Source organism: Rhinopithecus roxellana, chromosome 20 (genome assembly GCF_007565055.1).
Source record: "Rhinopithecus roxellana isolate Shanxi Qingling chromosome 20, ASM756505v1, whole genome shotgun sequence".
In the NCBI taxonomy this organism is placed as follows: Eukaryota; Metazoa; Chordata; class Mammalia; order Primates; family Cercopithecidae; genus Rhinopithecus; species Rhinopithecus roxellana.
The window spans coordinates 71,850,157-71,870,613 of NC_044568.1; the positions used below are offsets into that span (position 1 = coordinate 71,850,157).

The 20,457-nt window shown below is 64.6% G+C and overlaps 2 protein-coding genes across 10 annotated transcripts; one reads left to right on the forward strand and one right to left on the reverse strand.

Annotated features, from left to right (window-relative positions):
- Positions 1 to 15: 15 nt before the first annotated feature.
- TSR3 (TSR3 ribosome maturation factor) lies at positions 16 to 2,675 on the forward strand. Its single transcript, XM_010387808.2, has 6 exons — positions 16 to 232; positions 327 to 546; positions 919 to 1,112; positions 1,686 to 1,862; positions 1,969 to 2,032; positions 2,308 to 2,675. The coding sequence occupies exons 1-6, from the start codon at positions 121 to 123 to the stop codon at positions 2,477 to 2,479; spliced, it is 939 nt and encodes a 312-aa protein (XP_010386110.1). The 5' UTR covers positions 16 to 120; the 3' UTR covers positions 2,480 to 2,675.
- BAIAP3 (BAI1 associated protein 3) lies at positions 2,477 to 17,794 on the reverse strand. 9 transcript variants are annotated; one of them, XR_004055317.1, is made up of 35 exons: positions 17,653 to 17,794; positions 12,656 to 12,796; positions 12,348 to 12,435; positions 12,088 to 12,168; positions 11,734 to 11,841; positions 11,126 to 11,185; positions 10,912 to 10,978; positions 10,619 to 10,814; positions 10,240 to 10,284; positions 10,043 to 10,120; positions 9,825 to 9,927; positions 9,468 to 9,575; positions 9,288 to 9,383; positions 9,086 to 9,189; positions 8,588 to 8,708; positions 7,972 to 8,096; positions 7,801 to 7,891; positions 7,593 to 7,649; positions 7,420 to 7,517; positions 7,269 to 7,320; positions 7,019 to 7,149; positions 6,746 to 6,869; positions 6,292 to 6,435; positions 6,104 to 6,196; positions 5,826 to 6,017; positions 5,678 to 5,746; positions 5,502 to 5,581; positions 5,107 to 5,344; positions 4,844 to 4,915; positions 4,259 to 4,339; positions 4,063 to 4,183; positions 3,868 to 3,991; positions 3,588 to 3,793; positions 3,121 to 3,507; positions 2,477 to 2,755 (listed from the first exon to the last, which is right to left on the reverse strand). XR_004055317.1 is itself a non-coding variant. In XM_030924319.1 (34 exons), exons 2-34 carry the CDS (start codon positions 12,784 to 12,786, stop codon positions 3,404 to 3,406), a joined length of 3,501 nt encoding a protein of 1,166 aa, XP_030780179.1. In that variant the 5' UTR covers positions 12,787 to 12,796; positions 17,653 to 17,794; the 3' UTR covers positions 2,477 to 3,403. The 9 variants fall into 9 exon arrangements, 5 of the variants coding, with proteins under 5 accessions (XP_030780179.1, XP_030780180.1, XP_030780178.1 ...); XR_004055318.1 differs by having other exon boundaries at positions 2,543 to 2,665; XM_030924319.1 differs by having other exon boundaries at positions 2,477 to 3,507; positions 5,107 to 5,257.
- Between the last annotated feature and the right edge of the window lie 2,663 nt (positions 17,795 to 20,457).

Consider the following 20,457-nt stretch of genomic DNA (forward strand, 5'->3'; position numbering starts at 1 on the left):
CACGTGACCGCGGGAACCGGAAGTGGAGCCCGGCGCATGCGCAGGCAGCCGCACGGCCCGTCCAGAGGCTGAGGGGCGTACCCGTGGGGTGGGGAGTACCCGGCACCCCAGATCCGCGCCATGGGCCGCAGGAGGGCATCGCGCGGGCCGGGGGCGGAAGGCGGCCGCCCTCGGCACCTCCCGACCCGCTCCCTGGAGGCTTTCGCCGAGGAGGTCGGCGCCGCGCTGCAAGGTGAGCGAGGCGTGATGGGGAGAGCGGGTCGGGGTTCGAGGGCCTGCCCGGGGGTCCCACGCTGAGGCCGAGTGCCCTTCTCTCTCTCGTGCAGCTTCCGTGGAGCCAGGGGCGGCTGAGGGCGAGGGCGGCCCGGGCCCGGCGGCCCTGCCCTGCACGCTGGCCATGTGGGAGTTGGGCCACTGCGACCCCCGGCGCTGCACCGGCCGCAAGCTGGCCCGCCTGGGGCTGGTGCGCTGCCTGCGCCTGGGCCACAGGTTCGGCGGTCTGGTGCTCAGCCCCGTGGGCAAGCAGTACGTGTCCCCCGCAGACAGGTAGGCGCGGGAGGCCTCCCCTAGCTCGTCTTCATTTCCAGCGCGTGGTTCCTTTCAGGGATCGCTTAGTGGGACTTGTATGTCACACCCACACCCACGTGGGCAGGGAACGTCTGTCTAGTTTGCCTCCTTTGCATAGCGCAAAGCCTAGGATAAAGGAGGTTTGGGGATAATAAACGTTTTTTGAGTGAATAAACTCATGCTCTAGGTACCCCAAACAGCTGCCTCAAAAGCTTGCTCATGAAGTCCGTTTGAGGATGTTTGGGGATGGCGGAATGATGTCCCTGAATCCCTAGCGAAGCAATTCTCCAGGGACATGCTTCACTTTGGGTCGTACTGGCTGCTGAACTTACCCCATGCTGTCCCTGGCAGACAGCTGGTGGCTCAGTCTGGGGTCGCCGTCATCGACTGCTCCTGGGCCAGGCTGGACGAGACGCCGTTTGGGAAGATGCGAGGTAGCCACTTGCGCCTGCTGCCGTACCTGGTGGCTGCCAACCCCGTGAACTATGGCCGGCCGTGCAAACTTTCCTGTGTAGAAGCTTTTGCTGCCACCTTCTGCATCGTAGGTGAGTCCAGGGGCTCCACAACAGCGTGACCAGGCAACCTGGTGTTCCTGCTGTACTCCCAGCATGGTGTTTCCTGCCGACAGACCCCTGGAGGAGCATAAGGGACGGACAGGGAAGCAGTTCAGACAGACCAGGGTTTCAGCCCCGACTGTCACTTCAGGTTTTCGGCCTGTGGAGTTGCAGTGGAGGCGTAATGGGATCGCTGCTGTACAGAGGCCAGCGTGTGGGGTGCCATTCATTATCACGGCAGCACAGCCCCGAGAATCCTGCTTATCCTCCATGTCCTCCTCACTGAATTGCTGATCTAAAGAAGCCCAGATGAGGCATGGGGCAGTCTGGGTGGGAATGTTTGCGTTTCACAACAGGGAGGGGGACTCGGTCGGTTGCAGAGGTGTGGACTGTAGCAGGGGAGGTGCAGGCTGGGGCTGGGGGCAGCACGGGCTCTCAGGACTGTGAGCTGCTGTTTGGTGAGGACCCTGCAGTTACGTGGGAGAGCCATCCGGCAGCAGGTGATCAGGACACACTCGAGGGGACCGTTTACTGCTTTGGGTTTCCTGTTTGTCACATCATCAGGCTTTCCGGACCTCGCTGTCATTTTGCTGCGGAAGTTTAAATGGGGCAAGGGCTTCTTGGACCTGAACCGCCAGCTCCTGGACAAGTACGCGGCCTGCGGCGGCCCGGAGGAGGTGCTGCAGGCAGAACAGGAGTTCTTAGCCAGTGCCAAGGACAGCCCCCAGGAGGAGGAGATTGGTGAGCCCTGGCGGGGCTGGGAGCCAAGGCCCTCCAAAGCCTGGGTGGTGGGAGGCCTGGTCCTGCTCTGAGCTCATTTAGAGACCACTTTCCTCTCTCGGCTCAGATCCCTTCGATGTGGATTCAGGGAGAGAGTCTGGAAACCCCAACAGGCCTGTGCCCAGCACCCGGTAGGTCCTTGGGCTTCTTAATTTCATGATCACTCAGACCCAGGGCTCTCCTCTACCTCTGGCCTGAGCCCCTCCTGCTGCCTGGGAGTGGTGTCGTAAACAACACCCCGATGGTCTGACTAGAAAACCTGAAGTGGACATCCCACTGGAGAGGTTTGGGTTTGGAGAGTACATGGAGATGAATCTGTCCTGGGCTTGGGGCTTTTTGTGGATGAGGTTGCCTCCAGCTAGCCAGGGAGGATGTCATTTGGGAACGTGCTCCCCTTCCCTCCCAGGCTGCCCTCGGACACTGATGACAGTGATGCGTCTGAGGACCCAGGACCTGGCGCCGAGCATGGAGGAACCAGCAGCAGCTGCCCTGAAGAGGAGCAGACTCAGGGACAGGGGGCTGAAGCCAGGGCCCCGGCCGAGGTTTGGAAAGGAATCAAGAAGCGGCAGAGAGACTGAGGGTTGCAGACACATAAATATATATTTGAGGCTGGGTAACGAGAAAATCTAGAGACACGAGGGACATAGATGGGCCTGGCAGTCTTGGCTCCTCGTGGCTGCTGGCAGGACTGAGCTGTCCAGGTTCTCTCTGCACTTCCAGCACAGCTGTGCTCTGCATTCTGCCTCAGCGCTCTCGCAATGAAGCTGCAGGCCAGGAAGCCCCGTGTGAGTCTCTGTTTTTCACACTGGGCCTGGGGAAGGGTTGGGGCGAACTCTTGGCTCTGCCTGGAGGGGCTGTGGAGCAGGTCTCGGTTGGCCACGGATATGTGCGTGAAGGACACCCTGCCAGTTGGCATGGAGCCCTTCACACTGACCACCAGTCTTGGGTGACGTCCCTGGCGTGGGAGCCTGTGGGGACTGGCGACCTGTGCGGTTCTTGACTCACCTGCCCTCTGCATCCCTCTGTGAGTGGAGGCTCTGGAAGCTCCACCCAGTGGTGCCAGTGGCACCCTCTGCCCTCCCCAGCTGTGACTACCAAAAATGCCTCTGCACATTGCGTGTCGTGCAGGGAGCACAGCCACTCACTGAGTCCCCGGAGACCAGCTGCCCACTGCCCACCCAGGGCCGGGGAGCCCAAGGAAGCGGGCAGGGAAGCGCACCTGGTGGCCAAGCCCACTGTGGCCTGCACTGTGTCCCAGGCAGCTTCTGGCCAGGTCCTGCCAAGTTGGCCACCCAGATGTGGGGTTAGGTGGAGGGGTTCACAGCACACACCAAACGGACACGGCCAGGGCAATGGGAGCCACGGGGCCGGGCAGGACACACACGTCACAGCACAGGAGGGGCGCCGTGGGCCCTGGCTGCACAAAGCTGGCCACAGTGAACTGGAAGATGCTTCAGGGAACTCGGCGTGGGGGCCAGGGCCGGGGTCGGCAGCTGACGGACTCAGGGGTCCGCCTCCATGCACTTCGCCAGCTCCTTGAGTTTCTTCACGAACTCCTGCGCCTCCTTGCTCGTGCGGCCTTCCAGCATCCTCAGCACAGACCTCACTGCACACGGGCGTGGGCAGATGTGTGGGAGCCGCCGGCGACAGGCCGCTGCCCCTCCCCCCACCCGGATGCTCACTCACCCTGGGCTCTGGGCCGGCACAGGTGCAGGGTGACAGGCTGCCCAGCCCTTGCACCCCCGCCCACCTGGGGCCGAGCGACACCACTGACGCCCCCTAGGCTGAGGGCCGCCTCCCCAGCGAAGTCGTTGGTGGACAGCCAGTCGTGGTCCATGACGGTGAACAGCACACAGGCCCCACGGCGGCGGCATGCCTCGGCAGGCACGGAGCTGCAGACAGAGGCCAGTCAGGGGAGTCTCACTCCCGCAGCCTGGAGCCCGGGGCTGGGGCTTGGGACACTCACAAGTAGAAGAGCTCGTCGTATACAGGGTGCAGCGTCCGGGTCTTCACCTGAGTCCTCTGGCTGCGGACCAGTGGGAAGAGATGCGGTGGGCCCAGCTCCACGATCACAAAGGGGTCGCTTAGGCCTGCAGGAGCATAGTCATGAGCCCCCCGTCCCCATCCCACCATCACCCAACCCGTCCCCGCTGCAGCTCACCGTTGGCATCCAGGGGGAGCAGGTCGGCGGCGTGCAGCACCTCCACAGCCAGCCGCTGCTCAGCCGCCTCATAATGGCAGCGGACGCTCAGGCGTCCAAACCGGTTCTGTTCCAGGGTCCTCTGCAGAAAGGCGGGTGAGCACAGCTGGGTTCGGGGAGCCTCAGGGGCAGCACCCTGTCCCTGGCACCTCCCTACCTGTTTGAGCTTGTCCAGGTAGAACTGCTCAATGCACTCACGGGTGGAACATTTGTGCAGCCGCAGCTCCTCCTTCAGCCTCTGCAGGGGAAGCGCATCAGGAGGGGGCCCCTGGGTGCTAGTGGCCAGTGCTGGCACTTGGGAGGCCTGACTGCCTGTGGGGCCACCTCATGCTCAAGAACACAGCCTGGGCCGGGCGCGGTGGCTCAAGCCTGTAATCCCAGCACTTTGGGAGGCCGAGACGGGCGGATCACCAGGTCAGGAGATCGAGACCATCCTGGCTAACACGGTGAAACCCCGTCTCTACTAAAAATACAAAAAACTAGCCGGGCGAAGTGGCGGGCGCCTGTAGTCCCAGCTACTCGGGAGGCTGAGGCAGGAGAATGGCGTAAACTCGGGAGGCGGAGCTTGCAGTGAGCTGAGATCTGGCCACTGCACTCCAGTCCGGGCGACAGAGCGAGACTCCGCCTCAAAAAAAAAAAAAAAAAAAAAAAAAAAAAAAAAAAGAACACAGCCTGTGCGGGGCTGCAGTTTGAACTCGGTCCCCTCACCCACGCCCCTGCCCCACAGAGGGTTCCGCCTCACCTTATAGCTTCCATCCCTCAGGCTCTCCAGGGGTAAACCCTGACCCTCTGCGTGGAAAAAACTGACCAGGGCCTGGAGCAAGGAAAGAAGGCGAAGGTGTCAGGGAGCCTGGCTTGTGCTGGGGACAGGGGGAGACCCCCAGCACAAAGGAGCCCAGGCAGCCCTGGGGGCTCAGCAGTCCAGGGCAGAGCCCTTTCTCACACCCTGGGGGGCATCGGAAGCTCCCAGGAAAGCTGGGGAAAGGCCGTCACCAGAGGTCACACCTCAGCATTCACAGGAGGCGGCGCCGTGGACAGCCCTGGAGTGGCTGCTGAGCCCGTGGGGATAAAGGGAGGGATCAGAGCAGCCCTGCGGCGGGGGCTGGCGGGAAGGGTTCCTTCACAGGGCTCTACCTCCAGCGTGAAGTGGAAGCGACTGTAGAAATCAGCGGAGACGTCACGGTTTGCACCCAGCGCCTGTAGAATGGCCTGGAGGAGCAGCTCCCACAGGGCCTCCAGCACCCTGCAGGGTGGCATCAGTGACCACGGGCCAGCCTCACCTGCCCCGCTGGCCCCACCTGCAGGATGGCCTGGAGGAGCAGCTCCCACAGGGCCTCCAGCACCCCGCGGGGCGGCATCAGTGACCACGGGCCAATCCATCCCACCCCACCCACCCGCACCTGCTCAGGTTCCCCTTCACCAGCGAGGAGTTCAGCAGGGCCAGCTTGTCATCCAGGTACTTCATGAGCGGGGCCACAGCCTGCAGGCAGGGGTTTTCAGGCCAGGCTGACCCCACACCTCTGCCCTACCCCCAGCACACACAGTCCCCTCCACGGCCCCTCGCCCCAGCACTCACCTCATCGTTCTGGATGGAGTCGGGTGAGAGGCTGATGTGCTGTACGTACTTCCGGATGTCGCCCACCATCTGAGAGCAGGAGTAGCGCTCAGCATGGGCAGGGGGCACCAGGGACTGGCCCACGCCCCGGTCTCCAGGCCCCACCCACCTTGGAGGTCAGGTGCGCTGTCACCGTGTGAGCCTCCCGCTGCAGATCATCGTCCAGGGCCTGTGTGCAGCTGAGCAGGGGGCGCGGGAGCACCCCCTCGAGTCCCGTGGCCCCCTCGGGCCATGCCAGCCCCTTCAGGGCCTGCCCAGCAGCCTTGCGCACGAGCTCCACGTTGTTGAGGACCACACAGAGCTGGGGGAGGTGTGGCCAGGCGGCGATGGGTCAGGGCCTGGTGATGGCTCCCCACCTGCGGACTCCCTCCCCAGCTGGCCACTCACCGCCTCGCTCACTGCTTCACCGGCCGCCCCTGGCTGAGTGTCCACCTTCTTCCGAAGCAGCTCCGTGTAGAAGAGGGTGGCCTCACACATGTCCTGAGGAGGGGGCGGTGGTGGGGAACCATGGAACCCTCCCTTGCCCCATCACATCCCCTACCTGTTCCCCTCACCCCCAGGGCCCACCCACACACCTGGCCAAGCTGGGTGCCCAGCCCCTGAGCCTGGGCAGGGTCAGGCCACGCCAGGCGCACCCACAGCTCCTGGATGTGACTGAGGCAGAGACCAGCAGTGGCTGCAGAGCTGCTGTGCCTGGAGGAGGGGTCCACAGGTTCCAGCTGGGGAGACAGGGGAGGCTGGGGTTGCTGGGGAGGTGGGGGAGGCTGGGGTTGTGGGGGAGGCGGGGGAGGCTGGGGAGGCAGGGGAGGTGGGGGAAGCTGGGGTTGCTGGGGAGGCGGGGGGAGGTGGGGGAAGCTGGGGTTGCTGGGGAGGCGGGGGAGGTGGGGAGGCTGGGGAGGTGAGGGAGGCTGGGGAGGTGGGGGAGGCTGAGGAGGTGGGGGAGGCTGGGGTTGTGGACGATGCTGGCATTGCGGGGGAGGCTGGGGGCCTGGACCAGCCCCAGTGTCTTCAGGCTAGGGCAGCTCTCACTGTATCCACGTTCACGGCTCCCTGAAGCCTCCACTTGGCCTGGTCCCGCAGCACTTGGAGCCAGAGCTTCACGGCAGGCAGGAATGGGGTGTGGATGCCAGCCAGGGCCAGAGAGCGGCTGTCCCTGTAGTGGGAGGCTGGTCAGGGCTTGGCCCCGACTCAGATGCCTTAACCATCACGTTCCAGACTAATAGCCCCAGGGGAGCCCCCCTCACAGGTCCGCAGGCCCTCATCCAAAAGTCTGTCTGCAAGAGATAGGGACGGGGCACCCACCGGCCAGGGATGCTATCCCAGAAGCGCTGGAGGTCAGCCAGGGTCAGGTAGAGCTCAAAGAGCCCCGAGGCCACCTCCAGCGTCATCTTGGGGCTCAGCTCCTCTGTCAGCACCCATGCCTCCTCAGCCACCTGTCCAGGACAGCAGAATCAGGCCACCTGCAGCGAGGAATCCCAGGCCCCTCCTAGTCAAGGGCCTCTGCACACTTCCCCATGCCTGGCAGGTACCCGGGGTCAGAGACCCTGCTCACCAGACGCTCCAGCTGCCGGAAAGTCAGGGTGAAGACGTCCACATTGAGGATGCTGCAGAGGAAGGGACATACCTCATCCACCTGTGCCCTCCCTGCAGGCTCTGTTGGCACCAACCCCAGCCCCAGGACAGCGCTGAGAGGCCAGGCCCACCTGTGGAAGAGGCTGGCATAGACACTGTAGCAGGATTGAAGGTCATCATAGATGGCGTCGGCCAGCACAACCAGCCCAGGCAGGCGCTGTGGTCCTGGCTATAAGGAAGCCTAGCTTGTACCCACCTCTTGACTGCCCACACCCCTCATGGCCAGGGTCCCCCACAACCGCACCTGCTCTCGGGGACTCCTGGCATTCAGGATCCTGTCATACCACTCACGGTTGCCTCTCTGCAATAGACACCACCAAGTCAGCATGGGGGGTTGCAGGGAAGAGGGAGAGGTGGGCACGAGACCGTGGTGCAGAGGTGCAGGGGATGGGAAGGCAGGGCAGGGAAGGGGAGGGCCTAGCGGCCGGCCCCCAATGGGCTTTGAAACACACCTTCAGGGCCGCAGCAACGTCCATATTCAGCTCCGTCTCGAAGGGGCAGATCTCAAAGGAGGGCTGGAAGAACTGCAGCTTGCCCAGACACCTGGGTGGGGGCAGCACGCTGACGTGGGGCCTGCCCTGCCAGCCGCCCCCACCCACGCCAACACGCGGGGCTGCACCCACTTCAGCAGCAGCTCCAGGCGGTAGACAGCGGTGCTGTTGGTGGCGGGGAAGTAGTCTCGGAGCTGGCGCAGCAGCTGCAGCCCGAACTCAGAGAAGGCGGAAAAGCTATCAGCCAGGCTCTCCTCCTGTGGGGACAGGGCCCTTCAGTGCCAGCAGCCCCGACCGGTCACTGATGAGAAACACCCTCCCTTTCTCTGCCCGCAACCCCCTTCCCCCCGCATGGTCAGCGCAGCTCTGCCCTGAGAAGCACCTTCCACGGGCACAGCCGGCCTGTCCCAGCCTCGGTTTCCAGCCACGCAGCTCACGCAGGGCCTGTGCCCCTGCAGTTCCCACGTCCGTCCTGCAAGGGCCGCTCCCTCCTGTCGCTCAGATGGGCGCCACCTTAGTGGCTCTCCCCAACTCTGTCCTAAGTCACGGCCGCCCCCCGAGGTGACTTCCACGAGTCTCCTGTCTCCTTTCCGCAGAGCGCTGGCTCTCGCCCATGTCATACAGTTTGTCCGTTTGTCTGTGACCCCCACGCGGGCAGGACTCTGCTCCTTGCCGACCGGCACTCAGCGGCCCCAGTCCCCAGCACTCCCTTAGCCATGGCTGGCAAGAGGGCCCCGGCTGCACCCACCTGCTCCTGGGGCAGTGAGGGCGCCTCCTCCCAGTGTGCCTGCATGTCGTCCAGCAGCCCCAGCAGGTAGCTGTAGTCCAGCGTGCAGGTTTGATGGTGGCGGCTGCTGACCTGCCAGTGCCTGCGGAGCCCAGCCCATGGTCAAGGGATATGGACCCCGCCCCTGCCACGCCCACTCAGCACCACCTACAGCACTACCCCTTTCTCGGCCCCACCCAATCAGCACTGCCGTGCCTACTCATAGCACCGCCCCTTTCCCTGCCCTCCAATTAGCGCTGCCACATACTCATAGCATCGCCCCTCTCGCTGCCCCACCTACTCATAGCACCGTCTCTTTCCCTGCCCACCCAATCAGCGCTGCCTCACCTACTCATAGCACCGCCCCTTTCCCTGCCCCACCCTCCCGACCACCACAGCCACTCACTGCATGGTCCCCAATGCCCCACCCACCCACGCCCCGCCCACATTCCCCACCCACTCGTAGCTCCACCCACTCACAGCACGGCCAGCTGCAAGGGTGACAGGTTGCTCTGGGCTCCGTGCAGGCAGAGGATGGTGGCGGCTGGTGTGCTGAGCTCTCCTCGCCAGGTGCTGGAGTTGGGCTGGGGGAGGAGGTCTGGCATGGGTGGAGGCGGGACAGCCCCACATCCCCTCCTCAGGCCCCCTGCCGGGCTGTCCCAATCCCAGGAGCACCCACTACCTCCTCTGCTGGGTGCTCGAACCGCAGCAGATGGCTGAGCAGCAGCAGGTGGGACAGGAAGCCGGATCGCCCGCGCTGGCTCATGGCGGTGTCTCTCTGCAACGCAGAGCCCCCCGGGTCACCAGCTCTGCCCCAGCCCCGAGGGTGGGGGTGGAGGACGGAGACGCCCACTTTCCCCACCTGCATAGTGATCAGCTTGAGAACCAGGTGGCAGTCTCCCTCCACACGTGAGGCACTGGAGCGTGGCTCCAGCTTGAACCAGCGGTCGACGCCAGCCACAGGCACCTCCTGGGGGTAGCATGGGGGTCAGGTCCACCAGACTCCTCCCCCCTCCTTCCACACTGACTCTGTGAGACCCTGGAGAGACCACATGGCCTGGGCTGCCATTCTCCCGGGAACGAGGGTGACAGGCAACGGTGAGCACTCAGCGGAGGCCCAAGAGCAGGAGCTCCTCTAGGCAATGCCCCGCCCCTTGAAGACTGGGACACCCCCCAGGCCTTCCCTAAGCGTCACCAGCCCCACCCCACACCTGCTCACCCGGACAGGTATGTTGAGGCACCCCAGGAAGTCATCGGTGTGGTCCTCAGTGGGTCCTGCCGCCCCATTTGCACGGGCTGACTTGACGATCTGTTTGAAGTACCTGGCCAGCGCGGTGGTGGGCATCACGCTGAGGCTCCTGGGGAGCCACCGCCCGCTGGTCCCCATGACCAAGCTGAGGGCACAGGTGAGGGGTAGAAAGGTCCCAGCAGTCATACCTGCCCATGCCCTTCAGGCCGATGACTTCGTTCAGCTTCCTGCATGCTTCTACCAGGGACACATCGTCGTCATGATCCCTGGTGGGGAGAGGGGAGGACCTGGCTTGTCTGGAGCCCCCAGCCCAGCCCTGAGTTCGTCCTGCTCCCTCCCAAAAGGTGCCCATTCCCCCCGCCCTGCACGGCGCAGGGGCCTGTACCAGATGTCCAGATGCAGCTGGTCCGTGCTCACGTCCTCAATCTCACTACAAGGAGAACAGAGAGATGCCCATGAGGGTCCCCAGCGAGGCTCTGCCCAGGCTGGGGTCAGGGAGTTCAGAAGCAGCAGGGAGCAGGCCACAAGCTCCGGCTCTCCAGACAGGCTGTTCAAGTCCAAATCCCGATCCCGCCACGTGTCACCAGCCGTGTGGCCCTGGTGGCACAACGCCCATCTCTGGGCCTCAGTTTTCTCCTCTGGAAAGTGGGCACAGGGCCCCACAGAGACCGGGAGCTGCTGCGAGCCACCACCCTCCAGGCACAGCCCAACTCTGGACCCCAGGCAGAGCCCCCCTCCCACACCCAGATGGGCGAGGGCCTCACAAGAGGAAGTGCTCCTTCCAGACGGGGTTCAGGGTGCTGCTCTTCACCTCGGTGACCTGGATGCACTTGGCGGGCAGGGGGCCGCTGCGCTTGCTGCCCTTGCGGAAGCTGAAGCGCTGCTCTTTCTGCACACGGGGCTCCTGCGTGGCGTCCGAGGCGGGCAGGATGCCCAGCATGCAGTACGGGTCACTGAAGCCTGGAAACGGTAGGCGCCTCAGCCCCAGCCCCACGCCCTCTGCCCTCCATAGCTGCCAGGCCTGGGTGCAGCCGAGGTCTGCTGGGTCCCCACGCACCATTGGGGTCCTTGGCCAGAAGGTTCTTGGCACGCATGACAGAGACTTTCAGGGCATACGTGGGGGCCTGTGGACAGAGGGGTGTGGGAGGCCTGGTGAGGCTGAGCTGCCCCCCAGACACCCTGCTTAGCATGGAGGTGACAGGGCCTTGCCCTGTGCCCCCGCCACACAGGCACATGCTGGTCAGGGTCTGCCCAGGCAGCGGCGGCCTCACCTTGGCCTTCCTCACTCGCTCAATGGCCTTGGTGTGCTCCTCGGTGCTGGTGCCAAACACCTGTGGAGGGCGGGTGGGTTGGCAGGACCTAGGCAACCCCTGAAGCGAGGCTGCCACCATGCTGTGACCTCAGGCTCAACCCCAGTCACAGACACCCAACCTCAGTATCATGGGTGCAGGGTTGGGGGAAGCCTGGAAAGGAGTGGCGGAGGGCTTGTGCCAAGGGGCCCGGGCATGCCCGGAGATGGTCAGCGTGATGAGGGGCACACGAGTGCATGCGCAGGAGTGGGGGCCACAAGGGGACGGGGGAGTTCACAGCACACTCAGGTGGAAGCCAGGTGCGTCCTTCGGGGTGCACCTGCAGCCTGTGCGCGTGTGTCTGTGTGCACCTGCAGCCTGTGCGTGCATCTGTGTGCACCCTCAGCCATCTCTGTGTGTTGTGCACCTGCAGCCGTGTGCGTGTGTGTCTGTGTACCTGCAGCCGTCTCTGTGTGTTGTGCATGGATTGGGGAGATCCTGCTGTTTGGGTGATCATGGTGTCAGTGGGTGGGGAAGGGGTTGAGGTGGGGAAGCTGTCGGGGTCCAGGTCGGGGTCAGGGTGGGCTGACCTGCTGGAGGTAGCTGAGCAGTGCCTCCTCGTCATCCACCTGGTCAGGGCCCATGGTCCCCGCTCGGTAAAGCACTGTGTACAGGGCCTCCTCGTAGAGCATGTCCACCTGCAGGTGGGGGAAGGGCGGCCACAGTGCCACGTCCCAGGCCCCCAGCCCTCAGCAGCCCCTCCTGCCTGCCAAGCCCAGGCCCCACCTCTGCCGCCCTGCACTGGGAGCCCCTCCGCTCCTCACCCACCCACCCACCCTTGCTCTCCACCATCACCAGACCCTGTGCACACAGTATCTGCCTATAAACGGCTGAGAGAGCGACCACTGCAGACGACTGCCCCTGGTTCCGGCCCCCACCTTTACCTCCTCCGGGGCCAGGGCTCTCAGGCCACGGCTGGGATCCACAGGCTCCGGGGGTGCTGGCGAGCCACTGCGCAGGGGGACCTGTGTGTGGGGCCCAGGGTGAGGGCCTTGATCACAGGGAGAGTCCTAGGCCTGCGGCTGGGAGGACAAGTGGTGCCCCAGGAGGTGGGAGCGAGGGCAGGGGCAAGGGGGAAGGAGAGAGAGGAGGGGGAAGCCCTGTGCTGGGCTGCAGTACCGGGACCTGGGGGCGGCACCCTCACCTCGGGGCACGGCAGGCCCTGTCTGCCTTCCCCCTTCTTCAGCATGAGGCGCATGTGGGCAAAGAACTCCACGCCGTCCCCAGGTTTCCTGGAGGAAGGGCTGGGTCAGCTCGCGGCTCTCAGCACGCTGGCCCCTGCTTGGGACCCTCAACTCCAGGGGCAGACAGGGCCATGTGACCTCCACAGTGTGGCACGGCTAAGTGCAGGCCCTCCTTTGCACCTCGGTGGGCTGGGGCCAGGGTGGCCGTGTGTGAAGTCTGGTAGGGAATGACCCTGTGAGCGTGTGGGGCTGGGCCCTGGGCACCCACCAGGCCCCCATGGCAGGCTCCTGTGGGTCGGCGCTGGCACTCCCTGGTTCCTGCTCAGTCCTGCGGCGGAAGGACGGGCACACCTGCACCTGCCTGAGCACGCTGCTCTTAATGTCCAGCAAGGTCGACATGGTGGGTGACCTACAGCAGAGAGCACGGCCCGCAGCCTCAGGTCATCCACTCCATCCTCCGTGCACCACAGAGGCCACGGCAGGCGGGGGGTGGGCGGGAAGAGGTGGGGCAGAGGCCTGGGAGCTCACCCACAGCCTGGATGGCACTGGGCACCTGGCCAGGCTGTGAGGGCTCCTGTCCACACACCTGCTGGGTGACCAGCTAAGTCCCTGTGCCCTACAGAGCGGCTTCAGGGAAGAGGTAGCGGATGCCATCGAAGGCGGGACTGGTGCCCACCTGGAGCCGGGGGTCCATCCGGGGGCTTCTGGGGTCTCACTGGAGAGGGAGGTGGTTGCTGCACTCGCCCCCCAACACCCCTCCCCATGACAGCACAGTGGGAGGCACCTGTCTCCTGGGGCTGCACCAAGAGGACCAAGATCTGGGTCACAGCGCTCGGCTCCCCCAGCCCCTGTGCCCACTCTGGGGCCAGGACAGATGCCAGGTACCCAACTCTCCTATGCAGGAGATAAAAACTCGCCAGAACCCTGACATCCCGGACCACAGAGGAGCCTGGGTACGAAAGGCCTGTGGGTCTTCATCACCTTGACAGAGGAGGGGCCGGTGGCCTGGGCTGCAGCACTCATGCCCAGGTGGGGCAGGCAGTGCTCACATGGCCAGGAGGCCCTGGAGGGGATGGCCTGGGCGTCCTCGCTCACCAACCACAGTGGAGGTCAGTGCCCCCTGCTCACCCCAGGAACTGGTCAGCAAACCTGAGGTGGACAGTGGAAGGTGGGGGGCAGTGCCTCCACAAAGCAGGGCCTGCTCCCCACAGCTGGTACAAACGAAAACATGAAGTGAGCCGGGCCCCGCTGGAAAATGCCGGGCGTGGGGGCTACAGCTCCCTCCCAGTCCATCTGGAGTCAGTTCCCCTCATGTTGCTATGGCAACCGAGCCACCCTGTCAGCCTCCTCCTGCTTGTAGCAGCAGCAGCAGCAGCCCAGATGTCACCACTGGGACATAGCTGCCCTCTGCTGAGGCCTGGAGCCCGGGCTCAGGCAGACCCCTGCCCGGAAGGCCCCACCCACTTTTTGTTTTGTTTTGTTGAGATGCAGTCTCAGTCTGTCGCCCAGGCTGGAGAGCAGTGGCACGATCTCAGCTCACTGCAACGTCCACCTCCAGGTTCAAGTGATTCTCCCTGCCTCAGCCTCCCCAGTAGCTGGGATTACAGACGCCCACCACCACGCCTGGTTAATTTTTTTGTACTTTCAGTAGAGACGGGGTGTCACCATGTTGGCCAGGCTGGTCTTGAACTCCTGACCTCAGGTGATCCACCTGCCTCGTCCTCTCAAAGTGCTGGGATTACAGGCATGAGCCACCGCCGCTGAGCCCACCTGTGTCAGGGAGGAAGGCCGGGTGGTACCGACCTGCATACCCCTTCAACAGGGGCAGGATGATGGCTAAGACACCGCAGCCTCCTGAGACCCTCTTCCTCCGCACTGGTACAGATGCAGACCCTCCACCTCTGCACTGCCTCTGCCTGCATGGCCCCCCAGCAGCCCCAGGGAGGTCCCCTCCCCCCTCCATGAAAACTGTCCCAGAGTCAGGCCACCTCTGCCCCACCACAAGAGAGGTATCCACTCTTGGGCTCCTGTCCCAGCCTTGCTGGTCTCTGATTTCTAGGACACTGCACTCCCCCAGCCCCCTGGGGTCCTAGCCTTGCTATCTGGGTCCCCTTCCCTTGCCAGTGCTCTCTCCATCTGCGGAGGGTGCCTCCGGGCTGGGCACACTGGCCCTTGCAGGGGGCATGGTCATTCTCATGTAACACGAGAGGAAACGAAGACTCAGCAGGTTCTATTGCTCACCCAGGCTCCCACAGACAGTTGGCGGCGAGGGCCAGGCTAGCCCACCCCTCCCCTGCATGCCCAGGCCAGTTCCCCTTGGCTGCACTAGACTCATAAGCTCAGTGGGCAGCATGGGGGCCCGGGCACACCGTGCCAGTGGTGGGTTCCAAATGGACCTTGGAGAGCCAGCTCCCGGGCCCCTGCTGTGTCTGTGGTGGTTCAGGGTCACCAGCCCCAATCTATACCCACACTAGCTCAGACACCATTCCTGGACATCTCAACCTGATTCCAGGGTCCCTGCAAGCTCCCAAGCCCTGGGTGCAGGCTCTCATGGGACCAGACCCTAGAGCTGAGGACAGGAAGGAGGGTTTGCGGCTCCCACCCTATGAGAGTTAACGCTTGGGGGGGCCTTACTCCAAACCTATCAGTGCCTTCCCCTGTGAGCCTCCCTCCAAAAGACAGGGGGCTCAGCGGGCTGGGTACAATGCTTCTGGAAGCTGTCACCCCCACAGCCAGTCGTGAAATCCCCAGGGACCTGGGAGTCGCAGACCCCGCTTCCCCTCCCTTGCTGGGTGGAAGAGGCTGCTCCCCCTGCAGCCCCCTGAAGCCAGCAGAGCAGCCGCTGCTGGAGCTGTTGCCAGGGCAACCGCCGGCCGCAATGTGCGTGTGACAGGGGTGATGGGGGCTCGCAGTCCTGGAGACAAACGTGACGCAGGAGCTAAGTGGCCAGAGCTGCGGGGTTGGGGAGGGGGTGTCTTTGTGAGAACAAGATGTTCCAGGCAGAAAGAGGGGGCTCAGTGCCCTCCCTGCATTTTTCTCTCCACACTCACCTCCTCATCCCCAGAGCGGCCCGAGAGGGGTGCCCTTTGCTCCCTGCATCTCAGATGGGTAAACAGAGGCGCAGGGCTGAGAGCCTATCCAAGGTCCCAGAGCCAGCAAGTGGGCCGGAGACGGTCATCCAGGTCTCTCTGGTGTCCCCAGTGCTAAGCTCCTGGGACAACCAGCTAGGCCAGCCACCCTGACCCCAACCACAGCTCCTGCCCCTCCTGCTGCCCGTTGCTAGGATGGGTGCAATAATGGTGTCTTGGCACAGGTGTACAAAAGACTTGGCTCATCCTGGGTGCGCAGAAGCCCCTTTGGTTCCCCTAGAAACCCCAGGCTGCCTGGGCAGCTGATAGCCTGGCTGCACCCAACTGCGTGGGCCCTGGGAGCCACCTGCCACAGAGGCCAGAGCTGCTGTGAATGGTGGACATACGCATCTGTCTGTGTCTGTGACCAGTGCAGAAAGCACTGACTGCCTGGGTGGCTCTCAGCACTTACGGGGCAGGAGTGAGCCAGGTGCAGGGGCACCCCCGTCTTTCCTGTGGGTCCAGATGTGGTGTAACTCCTTGCCAGGCTCTCACCCTGGGACAGTAGCATGACGCAGGATGAGCCCAGACTCTGCTCATGCCTGATGCCCGGGCCAGGACCACACTCCCATGTGTCCAGTGAGCAGAGGGAGGACTACCAAGGAGTTCCTGCCTTATGGCACTGGGGCCGAGCCACACCTGCCCGTCCCACCTTGCTCCCTGGCTGTCCCCCAGGCCCTGGCTGAATGGGGAATGATATTTTGCAAGGAGGATGGCATGTCTCATTTCACAGCCCAGGGCAGCCCAGATGTGAACCTGGGACTCTGAAGCCAAGCCATCTCCTGCCAGGCCATTTGGGGGCTGGGGGTGGGGGAACAGTGAGGTAGCTGAGTCTGGGGGCAGCACAGCAGAGGCTGGGTCAGCCTTTCTCCCCAATGCAGGATGTCTGGGAACAAACGCCTTCACCGTGCTGGGGGCACCCTTCTTACCACATTTGGGGCAGGGGGGTGGCTGTTGGTGCCCTGGGTGTGTGCCTGTCAGGGGAGGTGGCGGGACGTCTGCGCCCCAGGCTGGCTCTGCAAGCCGCCCTCTTGGTCTTCTCTCCAGCTTCCCTGTTCTTCCTCCCTCGGCGCCCCCGACTCCCCTTCACCAGGCCCTGGGGGTTTCCCGTGAGAATCTCTCCCTGGTCTGACTGACTCCTCCAGACGGCCCCTGCGCGGCTGATGGCAGCGCCCCGGTGCAGGTTACCTGGTGGGCCCGCTACAAACGCTGCTCCCCGGGGTCTCATTCCAGTCGAATCCCGGGAGTCTGCATTCTAACAAGTGCTGCCGGTGGCCTTAGGCTCCCTGAAGTCTGAGACCAGCTGCCAAGGTCCAGCTGCTGGCACCCAGCAGGAGCGCAGGAGACGGGAGCCCGCGGCGCCTTCTTCCTCCCCTCTCCTGTGTCTGCGCAGCGCTCTCCTCCTTCTGCTCACCGACCCCCTCCCTGCCCCGCCTCGCGGCACCCCCTTTCCTGGGGCTCCGGGCGCCCGCGGGAGCCGCACCCTCAGTTCTATGGGGGTCTCTCCCCTTGGAGGGGGGGGCGGTCCGGGGGGAGTCTGGGGGCGGGCCTGGTGTGTCATTTTAAACTTCTCCCCAGGAGACCCCGGCCCAGGCCAAGAGCCCACAGCCCTTTGCGGAGTGGGGCTGAAGGAGGGGCAACTTTGCACTCCCAAGGATTTCGGGGGGCCTAAAGGGCCCTACGAGGACCTGCGGGAGGACGGAAGAGACGAGGGCGCTGGGGGGGCGCAGCCCGCCCGGGAGGGGTGCTGGGAGGCCCCGGGCCCGTCTGCTCCCCTGGGGAGGCGGGCGCGGGGGTCGAAGCCTCGCTTGGCGGCCCAAGTGCGGGGGAGGCCGTCGCCAGCGCCCCGATACCATCCCCGTCCGCTCCGCAGTGCGGACCCCACCGCCGCACCTGCTCCTGCGAGCTCAGAGAAATGCCCCCGAGACCCCGCCCCTCCGAGCATGCGCGGCCTCAGTTTCCCCAGGGCCGAGGGGGCGTCGAGACCTTCCCACTACCCCCCGCCTCGGAGGCCACCCCCGTGACTCCTGGGGGACCCGGGCCAAGGGGGCGGCGGCCGTCGGTCCGTCCGGGTGGGGGCGCGGGGCCGAGCCCCGACGGCGGCCCAAAAGCACCGGCTGCAGCCCGCGGCACTCACCGTGGGCCGGCGCGGGGAGAGGGGCTCCTGGGGCGCCGCGCTCGGGCACCAGCTCGGGAACGCCGAGGCTCAGCGACTCTTCCCAGCCGCGCGCGCCGACGACTGAGCAACTGCGGGAAGGACGGCGCTGCGGGGGCGGGGCCTTACTGGGGGCAGGGCCGGGCCTGACGGGGCGGGGCCTGACCGCGCTCGCCCCGCCCACGACCCCGGGCTCGCCCCGCCCCCCGCGCCCACTGCGGCTTGGGGGCCGGGCCGGGGTCCTTGTGCCTTGAGCCGCGCCGCAGCCCGCTCTCCCGGGGTGCGGGACTCAGTCAACTCAGGTGTCTGCGGGACGGGGAGCGGGCTTGGGTGCCTCGGGACCCCGCCTGGCCGCGCGCGCCCTCCCCGTGGCACGTGGGGTCTGGGAGGGGTTGGTCGGCAGGGTCTCCTCAGCGGACCCCAGGGAAGCCAGAGTCACCAAGACCGGCAGCGGCGCAGAGCTTTCTGGAAGGGCCTGGCTCAGGGACTCCTCCAGGGCCCCGCCGCTCTCTTCTCGGAGCAGGGGTGGGTCCTGCAGGAATCCACTCGGGACGCCCCACGCCCACGCGGACGGCCTGTGGGGCGATCGTCCCTGAGGCTCTGGTGAGGGCCCAGTTGGCGCTTGTCGGGTCACAGCCGGCCGGAGCCCCTGGGGTCTGAACTGGATCCGGCCAGCCCCTGCCGGGCGGCTCCCCACTCTCCCTCCGCCGCGGTGACCTGGAACCCCAGCGGGCCCGCGGTCTCCTGCAGGGTTTGTTAAGGCATTGATGGGTCCCATCCCCAACCCGCTGGTTCCCAAAGTCTGGGCGGGGGCGCGATCTGCATTTTTTCCCTTCTTTCGAGACAGGGTCTCAAAAAAGCTCTCAAAGCTCTCAACCAGGATGGAGTGCAGTGGCGCCATCTCGGCTCACTGCAGCCTCGAACTCTCCAGCTCAAGCGATCCTCCCTCTTCAGCCTCCCCAGTAGCTGGGACCATCCGCAGGCTATTTTTTGGGGGGGGGGGTTATTTTGTGGAGATGGGGGTCTCCCTATGTTGCCCAGGCTGGTCTCCATCTCCCGGCTCCCGGGCTCAAGGGGTCCCCCTTCCCGGCCTCCTAAGTCGCTGAGATCACAGGCGCGGCCCCCGCGCCAGCCAGTGCCTGTACTTCCCAGCTCCAGTCTGCTGCCGCAGGTCTGGGGACCACACTTCGAGAAGTCTGCGCTAAGCACAGCCCTGGGGGGTCCTGAGGCTCTCGGACTTGCCAAGAGCGCAGTGCCCCGGCCCCAACTGCGCTTGGCCGAATACAGCTGGACACTCGCAGCCCTTTGGGGACGGGGGGTGCGGGGTGTCAGACTTTGGAGTTTTCACCCGGAAGGGCACCAGGACAGCCCAAGGCGAGACAGGTTTCCAGAACACAGCTCCTCAAAGGGAGGGGCCCGTCTGCCAACAACGGTTTTGACTTCTGGATCCCAACTCGCTCCCATCCATGCCCGCCCCGCACCTGTCTGTGCAGGATGGGGAGCCGAACCATTGGGTGGGCTCTCCTTCCAGACGCTCGGCCCCAGGCTCTGCCTGATCCTGACCCAGCACAGCCAGGCCGGTGGGGGAGGGCAGGGAGCTTGCAGGAAATGCAGGGACTGCCGGGGACGGGGACGTGGTGGCGGAAGCAGGGGAGGGGGCCTGGGCCCTGAGCCCCCTCTGCAGCAGCGTCCCTCCTGAGGGGCTGGCGGGTCTGGAGCCAGGGTCTGGGAGCGATGCCCCTGCCTCTGCAGTCTTGCACCAGGTTCTGCCCACCTGTTGGAACAAACACGGGCCGGTTGCCATGGTGATCACACTGGTTTTGAGTGAAGGGACAGGCTCTGCAGCCACAGTAAACAGGAAGTTGGGAGGGGCAGCTGCTGCTCAGCCCCCACGAGGGCACCAGCCCCCAAACCAACACTGCAGTCTGTCGGGGCGGAAGCGCCGTTGGAGACCGCTCCCCACTCTTTTCTAGGTAGCGAGACTGAAGTCCGGAGATGGGAAAGGGCTTTTCCAGGGCCACGGAGCAATAAGCTGAGTCTCAAACCAGCCCTGGGCCTCCATTTCCCCAGGATAGGATGGTCGCTAGGACCGTCCCCTCCACAAACGTTCAGTGCGGAGTCACAGAATGAACGCGCCGAGTGAAGACCCACTCAGTGACCGACGCTTTCATTCTCCAGCTTGTTCTGAGGCTGAAGACAGGCTGACCTGGATCAAAGTCCCAGCACCCTACTCACCCCTGCCCGAAGGCGACCCTCCACTGCCCGGGCCTCAGTTTCCCTCTTCTGTAAAATGGGGACAACAGCAGTGCCCACCTTGGGTGCAGCTTGGGGACCTCGGTGAGCCAATCTCAACTCACAGCAGGTCAGCTTCAGTCCCAGCTGGTGGGGTAGGAACTGTGGCCACCCAGCCAGAACTCCGGCCCCTCCAGTGACCCAATTTACCTTTCCAGAGCTCGGGGCTGGAAGCCCATTCTTGTGTGAGTCCCCTCCCACTAAGCGAGAGGGCCGCCCACCCTCCCCACACCTGAGCCCCAGACCTCACTCCGAAGGGGCTACCCTGGCATTTGCCCTCGGACCCGAGGGCAGACAGCTGCCGTGCTCCGGGGACAGTGAGGGGATGGCGCAGGTGCAGGAACACCTCCTGGCGATGTGTGGGGACACAAGACCCCCTGCCCAGATGGGATCAGAGCTTGAGGAGGCTGCTGGGGCATGGGGGCTGCTTGTGTAAAGCGAGAAGAGCCATTTTTCAAGCCTGGCTCTTTTCACATTCTCAGGACTTTGTGCTGG

Coding starts and splice junctions, on each gene's coding strand:
- TSR3 (XM_010387808.2), top strand. CDS start 121: ATGGGCCGCAGGAGGGCATCGCGCGGGCCGGGGGCGGAAGGCGGCCGC. Junction 1,863..1,968: donor CCCCCAGGAGGAGGAGATTG/GTGAGCCCTGGC, acceptor CTCTCGGCTCAG/ATCCCTTCGATGTGGATTCA. Junction 2,033..2,307: donor AGGCCTGTGCCCAGCACCCG/GTAGGTCCTTGG, acceptor CTTCCCTCCCAG/GCTGCCCTCGGACACTGATG.
- BAIAP3 (XM_030924318.1), bottom strand. CDS start 12,786: ATGTCGACCTTGCTGGACATTAAGAGCAGCGTGCTCAGGCAGGTGCAG. Junction 12,169..12,347: donor AGGGCCTGCCGTGCCCCGAG/GTGAGGGTGCCG, acceptor CCCCACACACAG/GTCCCCCTGCGCAGTGGCTC. Junction 5,345..5,501: donor GTGAAGGGGAACCTGAGCAG/GTGCGGGTGGGT, acceptor GCCACCCTGCAG/GGTGCTGGAGGCCCTGTGGG.